This window comes from Cebus imitator, unplaced genomic scaffold (assembly GCF_001604975.1).
Source record: "Cebus imitator isolate Cc_AM_T3 unplaced genomic scaffold, Cebus_imitator-1.0 Scaffold295, whole genome shotgun sequence".
Taxonomy (NCBI): domain Eukaryota; kingdom Metazoa; phylum Chordata; class Mammalia; order Primates; family Cebidae; genus Cebus; species Cebus imitator.
The window spans coordinates 2,171,770-2,190,035 of NW_016107610.1; the positions used below are offsets into that span (position 1 = coordinate 2,171,770).

Consider the following 18,266-nt stretch of genomic DNA (forward strand, 5'->3'; position numbering starts at 1 on the left):
TCTACTGGTATGTTTGTTGGCCATTTGGATTTTCACTCCTGTCAACAGCCTATTCCCATCTTTTGCCCATTTTTCTATGGAGTTGTTTTTTTTTTTCCTCACTGATTATAGAAGTTCTTTTTTCTTTTTTGGAGACAGTCTCACTCTATCACCCAGGCTGGAGTGCAGTGGCACGATCTAGGCTTGCTGCAGCCTCTCCCACCTGGGTTCAAGCAATTCTCCTGCCTCAGTCTCCTAAGTAGCTGGGATTACAGGCACCTGCCACCGCACCTGGCTAATTTTTGTATTTTTAGTAGAGATGGGGTCTATCTTGGCCAGGGTGGTCTTGATCTCCTGACCTCATGATCCACCTTCCTCAGCCTCCCAAAATGCTGGGATTACAGGCATGAGCCACTGTGCCAGGCCAGAAGTTCTTATATAGTCTGGAAACAAGTCCTTTGAAGATACATGGATTGCAAATATCTTTTTCCAGTCTATGGCTTGTCTTTTCAAGCTTTCAGCAATATCTTTTAGTAAACCAAAATTTTTAATTCCAGTGTGGTTAAATTTATTATCTTCCTTTATATCCTGTGCTTACTGTTCCTAATTTACAAAATTCATCCACAGGCTGAAGTAAAAAAAATTCTCCTATATTTTCTTCTAAAAAAAATTCTAAGTAAAGCTTTTCAGAATTGTATTTATTTATTATTTTGAGATGGAGTCTTGCTCTGTCATCCAGGCTGGAGGGCAGTGGTGCAATCTTGGCTCACCACAACCTCTGCCTCCTGGGTTCAAGGGATTCTCCTGCTTTAGCCTCCTGAGTAGCTGAGATTACAGGCATGTGCCACCACACCCAGCTAATATTTTAAACTGATCATGTTGGTCAGGCTGGTCTTGAACTCCTGACCTCATGATCTGCCCGCCTCAGCCTCCCAAAGTGCTGGGATTACAGGTGTGAGCCACTGCCCCTGGCCTAGAATTGTATTTTTAACTTACTTTTGTGTAAGATAAAAGGTGGGGCCAACCTACTCTTTTAACCCACTTAAAAGGAACTTGAGAAAAAAAAAAAAAAAACATGGTTTCTTCTGTACAGAGCTTGGCAAAACTTGAACAGGGACTGTGTGTCTACCTTGTGGTCTTGAGCTCCTAAGTGAATTCCTTTTCTTTTCTTTTTTTTCTTTTTTTTTTTTTGAGACGGAGTTTCACTCTTGTTACCCAGGCTGGAGTGCAATGGCGGGATCTCGGCTCACCGCAACCTCCGCCTCCTGGGTTCAGGCAATTCTCCTGCCTCAGCCTCCTGAGTAGCTGGGATTACAAGCACGCGCCACCATGTCCAGCTAATTTTCTGTATTTTTTTAGTAGAGACGGGGTTTCACCATGTTGACCAGGATGGTCTCGATCTCTTGACCTCGTGATCTACCCACCTCGGCCTCCCAAAGTGCTGGGATTACAGACGTGAGCCACCGCGCCCGGCCGTGAATTCCTTTTCTAATCTTTTGCAACCAGGAAATTATTTTCTCCTGGCAAACTCCTCTCTTCTTTTAGCTCTCTGCCTGCTGTAGAAGCACTGAACACCTGAGCATATACAAGACTACAAGGTCCCTCCTGTCTCCCTGGTACATATATTTAAAATGTAGTCCAGCTAATTATAGTTAGATTTAAAACCTGTATTGTAAGTCTGGGGCTTGACTGCAGAGACAGTGCCAGGCATAGCTGGGCTCAAAGGCTGTTTGTTGACTGGGAGAATAGATAATGCTGCCTATTTGTTCCTGCTACTTCTGCCAGTGACCAGTGTGGGGACCTGAGTTAGTCATTTAATATATTCACCTATGTCACTTTCCATATCCTGCCCAGGGGATTATGGACACCTTCAGACGGGCTATTCTTCCTGTTTGACCTGCAGGCCTAGCCAAGTGCAGGCAGGGAGCAAGGACTCACCCACACCTTAGGTCATTACTGTATTTTGTCAAAGTTACCTCTTCCCTCAACATCTGCAGTCAGCTCTGGGGTCATTCACAGAGAAGCACACAAATAAGCGTGTTGGAAGTTTTATTCTCACCTGGTTAGGAATTGAAAGGCTCTGAAACCAGAAGTCTGCCTTGGTTTGAGTCCTTGCTCTGCCACTTTTAGCTGGGAGTCTTTGGCAATTTACTGAACTTCAGTGAGCTTCAGTCTCATCTGCAAAATGAGATAACATAGGTAAAGCACTTAGAACTTTGCCACACACATAGCAAGTGGTCACTGAAGATGAGCTATTATTACTACCTGCAACAGAAAGTTTAGGAAGACAGATTTTGGGCAGCAGCAATTTCTGTTTCAAGTCTCTTGAAAGATGCCTTTCTTTTCTTATGGTTGAGAGTTTTGAAATATGAAAAGGGCTTCCAGACACCCATTCCCTTGGGCACTATTCTGAGTTTCAGATTCTTATCTTGCTCAGCTTTTGGGTCAGAGAGGAGGAAAGGATGTCAGGGATCACAAACTGGCAGCCAGTGAAGCTGCATGGGGCCCCTGGACATGCTGGGTTTGGCTCTTTTCACTTGGATTAGTAACCAACTTTAAAATTCACATTAAAGGTTTCACTTAAAAAAAAAAAGAAGTACTTCCAGCTTTTCTTGAAAGATCTGGCTGGGCTGGAACCTCATTTCTACATGGTGCTCCCCAGCTAACGGCCCTTTTGGTTGTGCCTTGGACCTTCAGTATTGTCACCCACCCTCACTTGGCTTCTGTGCTGTAGGCATCTGGGTGTGGTACCCTCTCAGAGGACAGGCAGCTGTCCTACCCCCCTTGTGGGCCAGGATAAGACTCAGGGGTAGTCTGCTCCTGGAGAAAACATGGCTCAAGAGGGAGAGGTCTCAGCAAAGTTGCTCCTGCGTTGCCCCTGTGGTCATCATCCTTTCTGCCCATGAACTCAGCAACCCAAAAAAGCTCCTGCAAGTAGATAGACCTACAAGTGAATGGAGACTGGCCAACTCCCACTATCACTCACTCCCTCACAGAGTTCTTTTCATTCCTTTCTTTTCTTTTTTTTTTTTGAGATGGAGTCTTGCTCTGTTGCCCAGACTGCAGTGGCATGATCTTGGCTCACTGCAACCTCCGCCTCCCGGGTTCAAGCAATTCTCCTGCTTCAGCCTCCCAAGCAGCTGGGACTACAGGCGCACACCACCCTGCCCGGTTAATTTTTTGTATTTTTAGGAGAGACGGGGTTTCACCGTGTTAGCCAGGATGGTCTAGATTTCCTGACCTCGTGATCCGCCTGGCTCAGCCTCCGAAAGTGCTAGGATTACAGGTGTGACCCACAGCCCTGGCTGTGGATTTCTGCTCTTAGGCTCACCATCCTTCCCCCATTAATCCTTCTGAAACACTAGACTACACCATCAGTTTCCCCTTTCTCCATCACCTGAGGCAGAAACTGACAGTTACCTACCCATCTCCCTTTAGCCATTAGAGCCAGGCCAGAAAGGCGGCAGCACCATCTTCCCTAAGTGCCAGGAGGATCCCGGAGGATAGTAAGTGCTTATTAAATAGTATCATGATAACCTGACACACGTAAGACAGTTAACAATGCTCAATAAACTCTCGTCCCTTGTTTTCCCCCTTTTATATACAACCTCTTCTTCTTTGAGACGGAGTTTCACTCTTGTTGCCTAGGATGGAGTGCAATGGTGCAATCTAGGCTCACCGCAACCTCCGCCTCCCGGGTTCAAGCGATTCTCCTGCCTCAACCTCCTGAGTAGCTGGGATTAGACAAGCGCCACCAATCCTGGCTAATTTTGTATTTTTTTTTTCTTTTCAGTAGAGAGGATGTTTCTCCATGTTGGTCAGGTTGGTCTCGAACTCCCGACCTCAGGTGGTCCGCCCAACTCGGCCTCCCAAAATGCTGGGATTACAGGAGTGAGCCACCGCGCCTGGCCTGTCCAACCTCTTCTAAGTCTCCAGTAATACCTTAAAACAGACCTGACAATTGCCAACCCCTTTTACAATGTTTTAAGTTTCCTGCTGCCTGCAGAATAAAGGCCTTTTACAAACCCGGCCCAGGCTTCCCTCCGGAGGTATCAGCTCGCATCATCCTCAGTCCCCGTCAGAGTGAGCTGCTGTGTGCAGTCTTCTCACTCTGCCTTTGCTTGGTCTCCCGCCTGGAATGCCATCTCCGCCTCTGCGCTTGACTGGGGCTTCCGGTCCGCCCCTGCTCCAGTTGCCCCAGGACGCCTGCCTGGAGCCCTCGCCCTGTCCCTTGTCCTATTTCTGTGAAACTTTCTATTTCGGTCTGTCGGGAGCGTCTGAAGCGGTTTCCCCGGGGAACTCCGGTCCAAAGAGGGCCAGTGATGTCTTTGGAACTTTCTGGAATGTCCTGACTCCCGCGGCCCCCTCTGCACCGTACAGAGCAGTGAGACTAAGGTAAGTGCGCCTCCTGGAGCCCGGGTGCTATGGTTTGGACCGAGGCTGCAGAGCTGGCTCTCGCCCTGGAGAGATCACTGGAAGAGGAGGAGCGCGGATACGCGGCTGTACTGACAAAGCGATCCCGCCGCTCGCAGGGGCTTGTAAATCGTGCCCTCTTTCGTAAGGGGGTAATCTGACGTTCAGGGCAGACAACGACTCGGCCAGGGTCACTTAGGTGAGTGGCGCGCTCAGGGTCCCCCAGGGGGCGGCTGTGGCCAGCAGCAGCGGCGGTCCCCGCCGGCGTGCGGGTGGGCGGCAGAGCCCTCCTCGGCCCGGCCTGCAGGGAGGGGCGGGGCGCGCGGGGGCGGAGGCGAGGGCCCGGGCGGGGCCGACACAGGTGCTCCGCATCCGGCCGGGGGGCGGCTCCGAGGAGCTGCTCGGTGGAGCTTCATAAGCTGCCGGGGTGCGGGGCTGCGTGCGGCCCGCTGCAAAAACAGTGCCCACGTGCGTGCGCGTGTCTCGCCCGGCGCCCGGCCGGCCAGCCCGTCAGCCCCGCAGGGCCACACCGGCCCCATGGCGTTCCCGCTGGTAAGAGCCGCCCGCCGCTCGCCTGGGCGGGGCCGCGTCCCGGCCGCAGTAGCTAACGGTCCGCGCGCAGCCGGGTCCGGCGCCACGGTACCCCATCCCCCGCCCCGTGCGCGAGTCCCGGGCGGGGCGCGGTCACGTGCCCGCGGGCGTGGGGCCTCGTGGAGGGGTGGAGGGCGAGGGGGGCAGGGAGCCTCCTCGTGACTCAGGGCCTTTGGGCTTAAAGGCGCCGCAGCCTTGCGGGGGTGGCCGGTGGGGCCTCCTAGCCGCACTGCGGCCTCCGGGCGGCCTCGAGCGTATGTCCAGACGGGAGCTGACCGGACAGAAAGGAGCCCTGGGGCCCAGAACACTTCTTCCTCACACTGCCGTCGCACCCGAAGCCGCTGGCGCTGGCAGCTCACGTCCCGCTGTGGGTCTCTTTCGCGCCCGCCGCGGGGCGAGGGGGAAGCCGGGCGGGGCGGGGCGGGGCTTCTGACGGCGTAGACCCCGCGCTGTGTGGAGAGCCCCACGACGGCGGCGGCCTCGGCCCCTTTAAGGCGGAGGGATCGAGCCCCTCGTGCGGCTTCCCGGGCCCGGGCAGGTCACGTGGCTTCACACCTTCGCTTGGCGCCGGAACGGGAGTCCTGGGGCGAGGCTGGCCAAGCAGTGTGGCGCGAGGGCGGAAGACTGGCGGGGCTTCGCGCCCGGGAGAGCCGCGGGGCTGTCGGCTTGGAGGTGGGTCCTGGGGCGTGGGTGGGAGAGGGGTAGGCGTGCAGGCCGCGGAGGTGGCGCAGGCGGGGAGCGGCCGGAGCCCGCGCTGCTGCGCTGTCCAGACCCTGCGGCCTGGCGAGCGGGTGCATGTGGCCTCAGCGTTCTGGTCATTCTTCTCAGGGCCGGACGAGGCCAGGTCTCCAGACTCGGGTCCGGACTCAGGTTTGGTGGACCCGCGGCTGGGGCGCTGGACCGGCCGCTTCCCTTGACGAACTGGTTGGGCGGGCCTGTGCCCGCCTGGAGTCACCCGGGAGTTGGGGGAACTCACCCGCAAAGGGGCTCTCACCTTGGGGTGTCCCAGCCGGCGTCATTCGCCGGGGCTTTTTCTTCTCTCGTGGGTTCCTCTGCGGTCGAGTCGACCGAGGCTTTGCTGCCTCCTCCTAGGGGGCCCCGGGAGGCCAGAAGGCCCTGGGAGCGGCCCCGCGCTGGCCCCGGGACCCGACCGAGAAAAGCCAGGCGGGCGCCTGGGCTTTCGGGCGCCTTCGTGGGCGCGCGCTTGAGCTCTCGGTGGCGCTTTGCCCCCTGCAGGCCTGGGCCCTTGCACCGTGCTGTCAGCTAGGGTTCCTCCCGTGGGGAAGAGTCGGGAGCGGAATCCGCCCCTAGAAGCCGGGGTGCCTCCCGCCAGGCCCGCCGGGGAGAAGGCCGCGTCCCTCCTCCCCCGCCCCGCGCCTGCAGCCCGGCCCTGACTGACGCCCTAGTTCTGTGGCAGCCGCTTCCCTTGGTCTCCCTGGCTACCGCCCTGCCTCCCCGCAGTCTCCTGGCACCTGAGTCAACCACTGGGCTGCGTGGTTGATGGGGACGAGGGGCAAGTGGGTGGGGTTCCTATTCTGGAAGGCACAGGTGCGCCGCCCGCCTCTTGGCTGCCCCTCAGGTGACGGGGCTGTCCTTGCCAGCGGGAAGAGTGTCTGCTGAGGACAGTTTGCACCCTGAGGCTCGTGTTCCCTTTGAGTCTAGGGACACACGTGGGTTAAAAAAGAAAACATTCAAACAGAACCTAACCTTGGAAACCTCAAGTTGCTGATTGTTTTCCTGATTGGTTTTTTGCAGAGATAGAAAAGCTTGTGGAGCTCAGGGGACTGTCGGAAAACCCTGGGGACCGTGTTTTTGGGACTCATCGCCGGTCTTTTACTTGTCCCCATTGAGCTGGCTTGGAGCTGAGCTATATTCTCAGAGCGCTTTGCTATAGAGTTTGGCTTTTTAAATTCTTTGTCACGGCGATTTGAACTTTGGGTGGCCTGGTAGCACCTGCTCAGTTTATAGAAATAGGATTTGGAAGGTGACTACTCTGTGTGTAAGTCAACCTTTGTGATATAAAAATCCTTGGCTTCCCCCCTCCGAACGGCTCGCTGATAAACAACTCCCTGGCCTAGGCTCCCGAGAGTGGGAGGGAGGTCGTGCCAGCCTGTGCAGCACGTTGGAGGTTGGAGAGCTGAGGCCCGTGGTGAATGACGCTGGGAACGTTTCCAGTTTGGGTTAGGCCATAGGCATGTGCTAGAGGAATGGCTCCATGGGCTTCTCTTTCACTGTAGTGCACAGACCAGTGCCCGTGAAGGGAAAAGTGGAGGCGCATGATAAAGTACTAAGACTCCAGGCTCAGCACCAAACTTAGCTAGTGAGCTGATGAGAATAGCTGCCGTCATAAGCATTTTCACGAGCACAACCATTAATTGTGTTCCGAATCTTTAAAATGGGTTGCAAACGCAAACCCTGCAGGGGCCTGAAGTAACATAAGTGAGCAGAGGAGGAGGAAGGAAAGGTAATGGCTACTGAGCTACAGAGTTTGTTTCTCTGAAAGGAGCAGACGCTAGCTGATTGTTGGCTATCTCTATTTTGATGAATCTCCTGACTTTTAAGTGTAGCATTAAAAAAATTTTAAACATGTCTTTAATGTTGGATTCAACCTGAAGGCTAGTTTGGAGTCTGTCTTAAAATATCCCTGTTGGATTTTCCTATTTTGCAGAAAAGGAAATAGGCTTAGAAGTCAAGTCACAAGGCTGTTAAGTGACGGAATTGGGTGTCAACCTAGGTCTTTCTGGTGCCATAGCCCAGCCTATTATGTTATGTGTGTTCTGTTATGTCAGAGGAACAAGGGGTTATTGGTGACGTACACTGTAGAAGAGAGGTAGTGGTCTGGGAGCTGGTCACATTTATAGGCAAAGTGAACGTTAACTGCATTGGCAGGAATCCCAGTTGCTGTAGAAGTCAGTGTGGGTCTTCTGAGTGTTAGTACAGCAGCACTGATGTCGGGAGGAATGTGCTGCGTCTATCATTCCACAATGTATGTCAGGGCAGTTAGCTGATCCTGAGAGCTGGAGGTCTGGAGAAGGCAGGCTCCTCCCACTGTGGGGGTGACCCTCCCAATCCTCTACACAAAAGACTCCTTTTTTCAGGACAGTTAAAATTTCAGTAACTTTTTCTGTCTGAGGCAAGGCAAATTTGAAGTTATATACTTGTTTTAGGAACTGTAAGAGTAAAATGGTGCTTACTAAATCTCACCTTGTCTGTCTTAGCTAAAATTTCCATAATGCTGTTTCTTAGATTTCCAGGAAGAATTAATAAAGGGTTAAAAAGAAGAACTTTTTTAAAACAGCATGTGGTAAAACCTTCTAAGATAAGCTCCCAGGGCATAAGATGACCCTGCCACAGAAATGAGGGGCTGAAGTTTCAATTCTGGATAAACCTTAGAATTCCAGCATTGTACACAGCCACAGTTGCTCATGTAAAGGGGTATATACATTTTTTTTCCTCTATTGCATTCCCTTTTTTTTTTTTTTTTTTTTTGAGACAGCCTCGCTGTGTCACCCAGGCTGGAGTGCAGTAGCGCCATCTTGGCTCACTGCAGCCTTTGTCTTGCAGGTTCAAGTGATTGTTCTGCCTCTGCCATGGGAGTAGCTGGGACTACACGCATGCACCACCGTGTCCAGTTGATTTTTGTATTTTTAGTAGAGACAGGGTTTCACCGTATTGGCTAGGCTGGTCTTGAACTCCTGACCTTGTTATCTGCCCGCCTCGGCTACCCAGGGTGCTGAGATTACAGGCATGAGCCGCAGTGCCTGGCCTGAGCCACAGTGCCAGGCTGCATTCCCAAGGATTTAAAGGAGTGGAAAGCATATTCAGAGCTTTTGCAAAAGAATTTTTTTTCTGCGAGAATGCAAACTCAAATACAAGCTAGATAGCTTTCTTACTTGTGTCCTAGAAAGTTTTTGGAAAGATGGAAACTTTAAAGTGTTACTTACCTCTAGCTGCTTCTTAGCAACCTTTGCCAGCCAAGCACTCAGCTATGAGTTCACTGTTTGTGGATTTGGGGGCGTGGAGTGTGCTGGGAAGGGTGAGGTGACTAAAGCAGCTCTCTGCTGGTATTAATATTTTCACATTTATAATGTTAGGTGTTGTCTGTGCACACATTCTCATTCATTGGTTTCAGGTCCCTTAGTTAAATAATCATTTTCTAAGGTTACATTTATTTTAAGGGAAAATTAATTAGTGTGCTTGTACCTCTGGCTTACAGTTTGAGATAGAAATGCACACCACACCTAGGTATTAATGTTTAGACTGTTGTCTTTAGTAGCTAGTGGTGGGGGCAGTAAAAGGATCATGGGATCAAATAAATTATTTTCTCTGCTGTGGAGTAGTTGTGCTAATCTTATCCTGTTCTGCAAATCTGCTTTTCTGAGTCAGTATATAAACTGTACTGACTTTGGGGAGAATTTGCCAGAAAGCCCCCGAGGCTTAAGGGTAGGAAGGGGTTTGAACTTGAAGGTTGTGGTGGAGGTAGTTATATAGATAATTTTGCTTCTTTTGTTCAAATTAAGACCAAGAAGCTCTGATTGCACCCTTTACCATTTCTTAAGCCTTTTAAGATTCTATTATTATCATTTTTTTGTGAGAAGGTCTCACTCTGTCACCCAGGCTGGAGGGGTCAGTGGCGCAATGACAGCTTACTGCAGCCTAAAGCTCCCTAGCTCAACGGATCCTTCAGCCTCAGCCCTCCAAGTAGCTGAGACTACAGCCATGCACCGACATGCCTGGCTAATTAAGAAATTTTTTTTTTTTGAGATGGGTTTTGACTATGTTGCCCAGGCTGATCGTGGGCTCAATCTATCCTCCTGCCTCAGCCTCCCAGAGTATTGGGATTACAGGTGTGAGCCCCCATGCAGGCTCTTTTGTTTGTTTTTTTGTTTTTTGAGATGGAGTCAAGCTCTGTCATCCAGGCTGGAGTGCTGCGGTGTGATCTTGGCTCACTGCAACCTCTGTCTCCGGGGCTCAAGCAATTTTCCTGCCTCAACTTCCTGAGTGGCTGGGATTACAGGCTCCTGCCACCATGCCCAGCTAATTTTTGTATTTTTAGTAGAGATGGGGTTTCACTGTGTTGGCCAGGCTGGCCTTGTACCCCTGACCTTGTGATCTGCCCACCTCCCAAAGTGCTGGGATTACAAGCGTCAGCCACGGTGCCTGGCCTCATTCAGGCTCTTAAAGCCTTTTAGCCATTGTGAACTCTGCTTCCTTTGCCTCCCACATTGCAGTTTTGGAAATGCCTTTAGTTTTTTTCCTGCTATTGTTGCAGCCTGTTTTTTAGTTCCTGCTTATCAGAGTGTCTCATCTTCTGAAAGTTTTTATGTTGGAGATAGGACCTGCCGCAATAGTGCATTTCTCAATTATAGTAAACTAGTTGAAAAAGATTGAACTAAAACATGCATGATGTATGTGATATATCATATTTCCATAGGAAAATTACCTGACTTGCAGTGAAAAGTTAGTATCCAAATTTCAGAGTGCCAAATTCACATTGTAGATGTAATTTCCATGAATTTTGTTAGGTATCATTTTAAAGCCCAATGTTAACGGATTATTTTGCCATGCTAATATATAACAGGAGTGTTTTTTATTATTGTGGACCCCGGAGGATTCCCAACTGAATGGGGTTGAGCTTTACTTTCAGTAGTTCAGGAGAACACTTAGGAATGGATAACCTTTGAATTCTTATTTATTTTTTGTATTCTTGAATGGTGGAACAGTTCTTTTAAATTATAGTGCATTAACACTCTTTGTTTTGATTTATTTAAGGCATTCACTATTGAGTTCCCTTGAGATAACAGACAACCCCCAGAGGGCAGGTCTAAAGGTTGATTTGTATGCTAAAAATGGGTCATAGTTGCAAGTAGCTATTGATTCTGGGAGTAACTTGACTAATAGTGTTACTGGTTTCTTTATTCTTGGCCAACATTATATGCTGCCTTATGTGCCATGCAGACACATTTAGCACCACTGCCTATAGTCTGAAGTGTGGGAGTAGCTCTTCTCTCTTGGAAGAGAGCAGTTACTTTGAAGGGTAAGTTGGTTTTTTTGTGTCCTTTTACAGAACATTTAATCTCTTACTACTTAACATCTGTGTTCTCTGCATTCTTGCTTTGTGCTCCTGGGTTCTGGCTCTGACACCATCTGTTTCCCTGAGTCTGCCCTTTCTCCTGAGGCTTTTTGTTTTTGTTTTTTAAAGCTGTAATCTTGGAATTGTTTTGAAGCTCAAAAGGTGTTAGAGACCTGTCTCCTACGTATAACTCGGAGTTGACACCAAAGCCAGATTGTAATCTGACATTCTCTTTTTCACAGACTAAGAGAATTAAGTTTAGACTGAAAAGGGATTTCCTTAATTTTTTTTTTTTTTTATCGTTAGCTCTTCTTGTTGCATTGCTCCTTTTACCATTATGGATTTCCTTAATTTTATACAGTGAGCAGGAGATAGAGACAGAACTGGAACCGAAGTTTTTTCATTTCTAGGCTAGTACTTGTCTTGGTACTTGCAGGCTTCCTTTTCTCCCTGAACACCACATTCTCCACAGTTCAACCCTGTTGGATAGTTCCTGTCTCCTTATATATATAGGAGGTCCACGTGTTCCTGTAGGATCACCAGTTATCTGTGTGACCAAGTTTTAGATTGAGCTCTTTGGCCTTGGTTGTTCTGAAGACCTATATTTCTGATTGGAGTACCAAATGCATATATCTATCAGAGGTATGTTAAATGCAGCAGATATAAAAACAGAAGCAATTTCTTCTTTTTTCTCATCAGAAATAACATCAATAGTAGGCAGGCAAAAGATTAAAAGGTTATGCCAAACAGGCATAGTGTATGGGATGGGAAGGACATTCTAGGCAAAAGGAACAACATATAAGGACAAGGAGGTATGAAACAGGGCTGTCGTTAGGCAACTAGGAGTACAATATTGCCAGAATTTTAAGTGCAAGGGGTACTAGCCTATGACCTAGCAATCCACTTGTGTTCTATATGCAAGATAAATGAGTACATGTGAGTATAAAAAGGCATGCACAAGAATATTCACAGCAGTTTTATTCATAATATTCAAAATCTGAAGAAGCAGCAGTCTGGGTGTGGCGCCTGTAGTATCAGCTACTGGGAAGGCAGAGGCGGGAGAATCCCTTGAGCCTATCAGTTCAAGTTCAGTGTGGGCAACATGTCCAGACCCTGTCCCTAAAAATAGGAGAAAACCACAAACAGCTGTTGTGTCAGGGGTCCCCGAAGACAGTGTCCAAATTAGATGATTTACTAGGAAGATTCACAGGACTCGGCATATAGTGGTACTCATAGCTAATCTTAACAGCTAAAGGATACGGAGAAAAACCATCAAAGGGAAAAAGCAGATGGGACAAAGTCTGGTACATGCTTCCAGTATTCTTCTCCCAGGGGAGTTACACGGGATATAGTTTAATGCCCCCACAACTGACAACATATGTAAAATGTCACGAGCCAGAATAGTGTGTGTGTGTGTGTGTGTGTGTGTGAGTGAGAGAGAGAGAGAGAGAGAGAGAGAGAGAGGAGAGAGAGAGGAGAAAGAGATTGTGTATGTTTGAGTGCTGGTAAATAGGTAGCCTCTGCCTGAAATGTACCAAAATTCCAGACCAGGAGGAAAGCTGATGTTTAGCATAAACCCTACTATTTGTTCATTTTGGGTATAGTAAGTCACTTAGTTGAGGGAATGGTGGGAACTCAAAATTTAGGTTCTCAGATGGCCCAGTTAGACCAGTTACTTTAAATCTTTTCTGTACGCCCTTGAGCAGAAATATTGATAAATACATTGTGATCTCTCCACATCTATTAATATGATGTACTGCACAATAATAAAAACTATTGTTCTATGCTTTAGTGTGTAGACATCTCAGATACTAAGTTAAATGGGGAAAAAAAAGCCAGACCCAAAAGAATACTTACATAATTGCATTTGTAAGAGGTTCAAAAATAGGCAAAACTAATTGGTAACAAAAGGAGCCTGAATAGTAAACTCTTTGGGGTATAGTGGGAAAGGGCACAGGGGAACCTTACAGAGTGTTGGAAATGTTCTGTATCTTCCCGTGTGTGGTGGTTGCTTCTGTATATACAGATAAGCAAAACTTGATCAAGATACACATTTGTAACTAGTGTCCTTTAATTGAGAGGAGAACACACAATAGAGTAAAGTAGGATTAGACTAGGAGGGCTCTAACTTGGCCACTAAGATGAAGCCAGACCATGAAGGGTTTTATGTGCAATTGGTAAGGAACTTGGCCTTTACTCTGTGACAGCATTTCTCCAACTTAGGTCTCTGCATGCCTAGTGGTCACAAAAACCCTTTACGAGGCCCACAAAGTCAGAAGTATTTCTGTAATTTTAGTACATGAGTTGATTTCTCCACCCCCACCCCACTGTGTTGACATTTGCACTGATAGTGCAAAAGCGGTGGAGGTGAGTAAAACTGGCTAGCACTTAACAGGAATCAGGGTAATGCCATTAAACTGTAGTAGCAATCATTGTATTCTTCATGCTACACATTCCTAGAAAAAAGCCAGTGTCAGGTCCACGACCTGTGGCTCACATCTGTAATCCCAGCACTGTGGGAGGCTGGGGCTCGTGGATCACCTGAGGTCATGAGTTCTAGACCAGCCTGAGCAACATGGCGAAACCTTGTCTCTACTAAAAATAGAAAAAAGCCAGATGTGGTGGTGGGCACCTATGATCCCAGCTACTTGGGAGGCTGAGGCAGGAGAATCTCTTGAACCCAGGAGGCGGAGGTTGCAGAGTCCAGATCGTGCCACTGCACTCCAGCTTGGGTGAAAAAACGAAACTCTGAATAAAAAAAAAAAAAAAAAATGTCCTTGAGGAAGCAGTAAAATTAATTTCATTAAATCTTGGTCCTTGAATATATGCTTTAATATTCTGTGTGACAAATGAGAAGTCAGCATAAAGTACCTTTGCTTTATATCCAAGTACGATGATTATCTCAAGGAAAGTGTTTATATGACTGAGTTTCAAGAATAAGCCTCTTTTTTTTCCTTGGAAAACCTTTTTTTCTTTACTAGAACAACTGACACACTACGGTTATTCAACTTTGGGTATTTGGCAGACATTTTATTGAAAATGAACAAAGTAAGCCAGTCACTTCATGAGAAATAACTCACTATATTTGTCAATGATAAAATTTGGAAGACCTTTATCTCCCACCTCGTGAGCTTAACAGTTGCCCCAATACTTAAAGACTCCTGATGAGATTGCTGGTACTATTAACTATTGTGTCAACATTTGTCATATTTGCATAACTCAGTGAGCCAGTATTTGTCAAATGACTAACATATGATACAAAAACAGATATGAGTAAAAGATCCATCCAAAATACAAGCTTGACCTGTGTGTTTTAATGTAACAGCATATGAAGAGTACATATGGTTCCGGATTTCATGTTTTAACTAATCTTTAAGAAGTTACCATTTGTTGAGAATTTTGGTGTAGTATTAAAGAATAACCACAGTTGTCTGAAAATGATATTAAAATATTCCTTTTTCCAACTACATATCTGTGTGAGACTGTATTTTCTTCATATACTTCAACCGAAACAACACATGGCAAGAAATGAGAAACAGAAACAGATCAGAAAATCCCACCGTCTTATATTAAACCAGATACTAAAGAGATTTGCAAAAATGTCATTGCAACTCCTTAAATTTTTTTTGTCTTGGGAAATTGTTGTATTAATATGTAATAGTTTTTTTTTTAAATGATCTATCTGCCCTTTTTCTTTTATTTCTAATGGGTGAATATTGATATACTCTACTTACACAAAAAGCTCTTGAGTAATTCAAAGTGCTTAAAATTACCTCAGTAATTTTAAGAGTATAAAGGAGACCAAAATGTTTGTGGACCACTGCCCTCTGGAGTAGGTGATTAAATTTGTACTTTTCAAAGATCCTGTAGGAACATCGGAACAGTAATGAAGACCTCTTAAAAGTCTCAGGGTATGTCCATAGGATTTGATAAGGCACAGTGAACTTGGTTTGAAAAAAAGTGTTTCAGAGTAGCATGTGTGGAAAGGGAGAGAAGCATTTGATGCTTGCCTTCAAGGATTAAAGAGATGAGTAGAGGCAGTAGAGATGGGGTACTGTGTATGGAAGGCTGATGTGGATGCTAGGGAAAGACAGGCTGGCTACTAGAGGGAAGCGCAGGGTTAAGGAAAGCTCTAAACGTGGGAGAGAGCTGATCATGTTTACAAAGGTGTGAGAAATGTGGCAGGGATAACTGACATGGAGGCCCTTGGGGTATGAGAAAAGATGGACTCCAAAATCGCTCTTTAAATAGGAAGAAGGATACCCTGTCAGTAACTGCAGAAAAAGGATAGTAATGGAATCTATGTCAAATTAGTGAGGGCAAGAGTAGGATCGTGTAGACCAACTGTCCAGAGCCTTTAGTTTCTTAAATTCCTCAGGAGAATTTATAAGACCCTGTCATTCTCAGATTACAAAGAAAAAGACCTGCTTAGAGAAACTGAAAATCTTGGTCAGAGTTCCCCAGTTAATAGAGCACTGGGGCTTAAATCAGAATCGCAGACTCGAAGCTCCCTCTTTCTTCTCCATCAAGGCAGCCTGAGAAGCATTATATGGAGAGATGATAGAGACCAAGTCAGGGAACAGCTCTGAGACAACTATGGAGCCTTTGTTTTTTGTCAATGTGGGATGGTCCGTGGTCCAAACTTAAAACCCCAAATCCCAAAATGACTAGTGGCTGAGAATTTTGACAGAAGAGGTAGAATTGAATGAATATTTCTCTTGATGTTCTAAAAGCTTAAGAAAGGAGTTACTTCCATTTATGGAGGTTATGATTGAGGTAAAATACCTGTGACAGGAGTATTATAAGGGGCTGCCTTTCATGTGGTATCTGTATTGAGTGCCTGCAAATGCAGCAGATTCTGTGCTGGACATTGCTGAGACACAGGTTATGAAGGACTTATATAGTTTATTAATTTGGTGAGCTAACAGCCCATACAGTTAACAGTGTGACTAGTAAGTAATGAGAGCTACAATTAAAGTGACCGTGTGCTTTCAATATTCTTGAGCTGTCTTGGTTTGAAATATTCTCTAATGTTCTCATAAATCTGTCCTGGAAGTTGTAGTATATCCTCTTCCAGACTGAGTTAATAGAGCAAAAATAATGTCTGACAGTAGATGTACCCTGTGAAAACTGAAGAATAACCAGAGATGGAAAGGGAGAGCCAGGAGAAAGTGATTCCTCACTTGAGAATAGTTGAAGGGTCAGATCTCAGAAGGATGCAGAGTAAGATAGACTTGAAGTATTAATTGGGTTTGGCAGCTAAAGTCATTAATTTGGGAGCAATTCTTCAGTGTCTTTTGGGGGAAGGAGAGAGATCATAGTGCTAGCAGGATGTTGTGGACTGAGAGGATGAACAGGAGGTTAAAGATCACGTATTTTCAAGAAGGTTGGTAGAATAGCAAAAGAAAGATGGCAGTGAATTGGGAGGGTATTTTAAATCAAGGAAGGTGTGGTGGTTTTTTTAAGGTGAAAGTGTCTCGAACATACAAACTGAAGGAGCCACTGGAGAAGAGAGGAAAGTCAGGTGATGCAGGAAGAGTAGAGGAGATCTTGTATCTGTTGATGGATTTATTTTTCTGATAGAGGAAGGAGGTTGGACCTGTACCTTTATCTCATTGAATCCTGATGAATTTTCCTGTACAGCCCTGTTGGACTACTTCCTTTTCTTGAATTTACTGTGTTCTGTATCCTCTCTGTGCTTATTCTCTGGGTGTTTATGCTCTTTCTCATGCCTGCTTACTGAAATTCTGCATTTTCATTATTCTCTAGCCAAAATGTCTGAATTGTGAAACCATTTTAGACACCTCGATTTATTCTTCTCTTCTGTAGTATTTTGTGCTTGTCTCTACTTAACAAGATTTGTTTCTTTTTCTTACCTAATTCTCCTGAGGGCAAGGATTGTTATATATATATATATCTGTAATCTCAACATCTAACCTAGTGGGTCGTCAGCATTTATGAAATAATATTAGGTTGAATTATGTGAAATTACCATTTTATTGGTTGAAAAAGGTAAAATATTGACAATTTCATGTGGACCAATCTGATAAATTTTTATTCCAGACATTGTTGCATAGAAGACTTGAGGTCGCATGAAGGAGAAAGTTAAACACAGAGAAGCATCTGTCAGTAAACTATAGAGTCATTAAAGTAGAGCCAAAACTTGGCTTTGAGTGAGGTGGTGACTAAAGTAAATAGAGAAATTTGGCTAGAAGACAATACTCTTCCGTAAGGAAAACTTATTCCTGGGAAGCTGTAGTATTTCCTAATCTGTGGTCTGAGTGGCATTTCTCTAAATGGATGCTCATATAAGGCTCTTCAAAATTGTAATAAAGAGTATGCCAAAAATACTGAGGATCCATGCTATAGAAATTTTATTTAGCTTTATTAATGTAAAACTAAAGGCAGGCTGGGGGCGGTGGCTCATGCCAGTAATCCCAGCACTTTGGGAGGCCAGGCGGGGCAGATCACCTGAGGTCAGGAGTTTGAGACCAGCCTGGTCAACATGACAAAACCCCATCTCTACTAAAAATATAAAAGTTAGGTGGGTGTGGTGGCACATGCCTATGGTCCCAGCTACTTGGGAGGCTGAGGCATGAGAATTGCTTGAACTTGGGAGGCAAAGGCTGCGGTGAGCCGAAATTATACCACTGCACTTCAGCCTGGGCAGCAGGGCAAGACTCTGTTTCAAAAATAGAAAAAAAATAAAAGGCAAATTGCTAGAGTACATCTCAGCAGAACCAGTCCTTTGGAGCATCTAAGTATGTTACTTTCTGCTCCTCTGGCTTAATTTAAAAAGTCTAAATGTTCAAGACCAATGTGTTTAAAAAACGTCTGATTAAACTAAAAAAATATTTTAGAAATGTTTTTAGCATGAACACATTTTTGTCAGGAGGATCACTACATTCCAATCCATGGGACCCCAGTTTTAGAACTCTCTCTGGAGCAGTGCATAAACCTTGGGCCCTTCAAAACAGTCTTTTATAAATTTCTCAACTGGCTTTTAAGGAATCAGTTGTACATAATTAATAGTAATAGTCTTGAAGGGGTCTTCAGGGTTGGTATTATGTAGTTGACTAAAGGCAAAGTGAATAAAAATCAACCCAGAGATGGTAGTTGGCATTCATTTACGACAAGTGAGTATCCCCAAATCAGGATTTTAAGCTGCCAGAATGGTCATCCCATCACAATGCTGGGTCTTGGGAGTATG

General features: G+C 46.2%; 1 protein-coding gene and 1 long non-coding RNA gene across 9 annotated transcripts in view; one reads left to right on the forward strand and one right to left on the reverse strand.

Annotated features, from left to right (window-relative positions):
• Positions 1 to 2,009: 2,009 nt before the first annotated feature.
• Positions 2,010 to 6,477, reverse strand: LOC119467477. Its single transcript, XR_005196016.1, has 2 exons — positions 5,978 to 6,477; positions 2,010 to 2,907 (listed from the first exon to the last, which is right to left on the reverse strand). It is a non-coding gene; the product is annotated as an uncharacterized LOC119467477 (long non-coding RNA).
• CPEB1 (cytoplasmic polyadenylation element binding protein 1) overlaps positions 4,035 to 18,266 on the forward strand; it is a 119,886-nt gene continuing 105,654 nt past the window's right edge. Inside the window, exon 1 of one of the 8 annotated variants that reach the window (XM_037729143.1) lies at positions 4,035 to 4,591. Coding sequence is in view for 5 of the 8 variants with exons in the window: in XM_037729140.1 (XP_037585068.1) it covers positions 5,240 to 5,350 (111 nt within the window). In the remaining 3 variants the exon portion in view is untranslated. Of the gene's footprint in view, positions 4,592 to 4,754; positions 4,945 to 5,118; positions 5,656 to 18,266 lie in introns of those variants that run through there. The other 7 variants (XM_037729139.1, XM_037729141.1, XM_037729140.1 and 4 more) reach the window with 7 other exon arrangements.